The sequence below is a fragment of the Triticum aestivum genome, unplaced genomic scaffold (assembly GCF_018294505.1).
Source record: "Triticum aestivum cultivar Chinese Spring unplaced genomic scaffold, IWGSC CS RefSeq v2.1 scaffold30325, whole genome shotgun sequence".
Classification (NCBI taxonomy): Eukaryota; Viridiplantae; Streptophyta; class Magnoliopsida; order Poales; family Poaceae; genus Triticum; species Triticum aestivum.
Window position 1 is genome coordinate 1963 of NW_025226204.1, and position 2334 is coordinate 4296.

The window sequence follows — 2334 nt, forward strand, 5'->3', positions numbered from 1 at the left end:
ACCATGTGCATCGTTTGATCCCGAGTTCGAGAGAGTATTCTTTTCCATTATTGTGACGAAAAGAAAACATGACTATTTAGAAAAAGAAGTCCACTCGATGGTCTTCTTGTGATGTATAAATACAGCTGCCCCGCACGCGGCTTTGGATTTAGACTTTGAGAAACTGGCGGGCGAAGTCAGATGATAGATACGTAGGCAATGGTTAGATTGCGACGCTCTTTTCGCACAACTCAGGCTCCACTATTTTCCAAACAACGGAGCATAGATAATCAATTTTCGCGTTGTTGGTGAGGTTTAAGTCGTACGAAGGAGGCTTTCGCTATCCACTGCTGACAAAACAGTGTTAGAAGTTTCAGCTACCGCAGTTACATGAACGTGGACAGCCCCAACCGTAATTGTAAAATGACAATGACAAATGACTGGTTTTTGTACCAGGGATTCATCGACATGTAGTTTATTTTTATGCAAGAAGAAGCATACATGCATCTACAACTGGTCAGAATGCTCTGCTGATTGATTGTACTATTTGCATGCACCCCACACAGAAATCCTCCAGATCACACGAATTAATCCACTTCACCGGCAGTAATAATGGAATTGGATTCCGTGATCTTATCAAAGAGCCTCCGTGCTTGGTTCACGCCGCCCTGGCCCCGGCGATCACCACCACCACCAGAGCGGCTTGGCCTTGACCGTGCACCCCTGGTTGGCGGCCGTGGTCTCGCCGTCGATCCTGTCCACCGTGACCTGGCACCGCGCCCACACGTCCACGGTCCACGTCCGCAGCACCTTCCCGAGCCTCACCCGCACCGGCACCCGCGCCTCCACCGTCAGCGGCACGGCGCCCGCCGCGGCCTGCTCCGCCAGCCGCGCCCTCTGGTCGTCCGTGAGGGCCAGGCCGTCCCTCCCGGTGAGCGGCATGGAGATGAGCGTCACGTTCCTCGGCGGTTGGTAGAAGGCCGGCCAGCGGCCCGTGGCGAGGAGGACGCCGGAGTAGGAGACCCTGACCTCGCCGCCGGCGCGGTAGTCCACGCCGACCTTCCTGTTGGCGCCGTTGTCCGCGCGCACGGCGGCATCGAGCCGCGCGGGGGAGGCGTCGAGGAGGCCGGCGACGGAGAGGGACGTGACGGAGAAGGAGGGCGCCCGGGGGCGGAAGGCGAGGTAGACGGCGCCGACGAACGCGGCGGCGAGGAGGAGCAGGAGGAGGAGCGCGCAGCACGCGCCGCAGCAGGCGCGGCGGAGCATGCGGCGCCGCGCCGGCCGCGCGGCGAGCTTGCGGTACCTGCGCGCGCGGTCCGGGGGCGGGACCCGGAGCACCTGGTCCTTGGGTACATGCACGATGTACGACGCGCCCGGCGCCGCCGCCGCTGTGGTGGAGCGCAGCGGGGTGTTCTCCGCGGCCGCGTCGCTGTTGTCGGGTGGCGGGGCGGGTGGGGTGGAGAGCGGCAGCAGCGGCGCGGGGTGGACGCGGTCCGCCATGGGTGGGGTTGCTGGGTCGCCTCGCCTCGCCTCGGCTGTGAGGTGTGTGACTGAAGCTCGATCGGGGAGACGAGACGGGAGGAGAGTGTGAGCTGATGAGCTGCTAGCTGGGTCTTATGTATAGAGACTGGAGGAGGTAGCGCGTGGAGACGAAGCCGAAAGGGACACGTGAGAAACGGTCGCCACACGCTGTTCAATTCAAACCTGGAGTGTTTCTTTTCTTTTTGGTGCTGCTTTTGAGACGAGGCTGCGAGTCGGGTCGGGGTTGCCGCCGTTTGATTTCGTTTTCTTTTTCTCGTGTTTCACTTTTTTTTTAAACTTATTAAAACTCGCGTCATTTGGTCGATTAATCTAAGCTTGTAACCACTCCAACCCGGTACGTCGTCTGTCTCGAAAGCAAGTCGCCGTGGAAGAAAGCGTCAGAGAACACGTAGTACACCAGATGAGGTTTGTAAATGCGCGTATGTGCACCAGATGAGGTTTTTCTTCATAGACAAGGAAACGTGTGCAAGTAACCACCCTGACTACGACAATGTAAATACTGTAGTTAGTACTAGGTCCTTGTGTGCAAGTCTCGCGTTCCAAATCAAAAAGGGAGGGCCATCTATGAAAGTAGGAAAAGCGTGTGAGGATGCACACGCATGCTACAATTGTTTTTAGCTCTAGATACATCCATATCTAGACAAATTCAAGACAAGTAATTCGGAACGGAAGGAGTACGTAGGATGATGATCGGTATAGAGCTCGCGGCTTTGACTATCTGCCTATCCGGGGTTGCATTGCACCGCACCAAACCAACACCAGGTCCTACATATGAGTAGCACATACACACGCGCGCGCGTGCTTGGTTCATGG

General features: G+C 57.0%; 1 protein-coding gene across 1 annotated transcript; it reads right to left on the reverse strand.

Moving 5' to 3' along the window:
- Window positions 1–395: 395 nt before the first annotated feature.
- LOC123172515 (NDR1/HIN1-like protein 13) lies at window positions 396–1559 on the reverse strand. The gene has a single exon (XM_044589472.1). It carries the CDS (start codon window positions 1477–1479, stop codon window positions 661–663), a length of 819 nt encoding a protein of 272 aa, XP_044445407.1. The 5' UTR covers window positions 1480–1559; the 3' UTR covers window positions 396–660.
- Window positions 1560–2334: the final 775 nt, after the last annotated feature.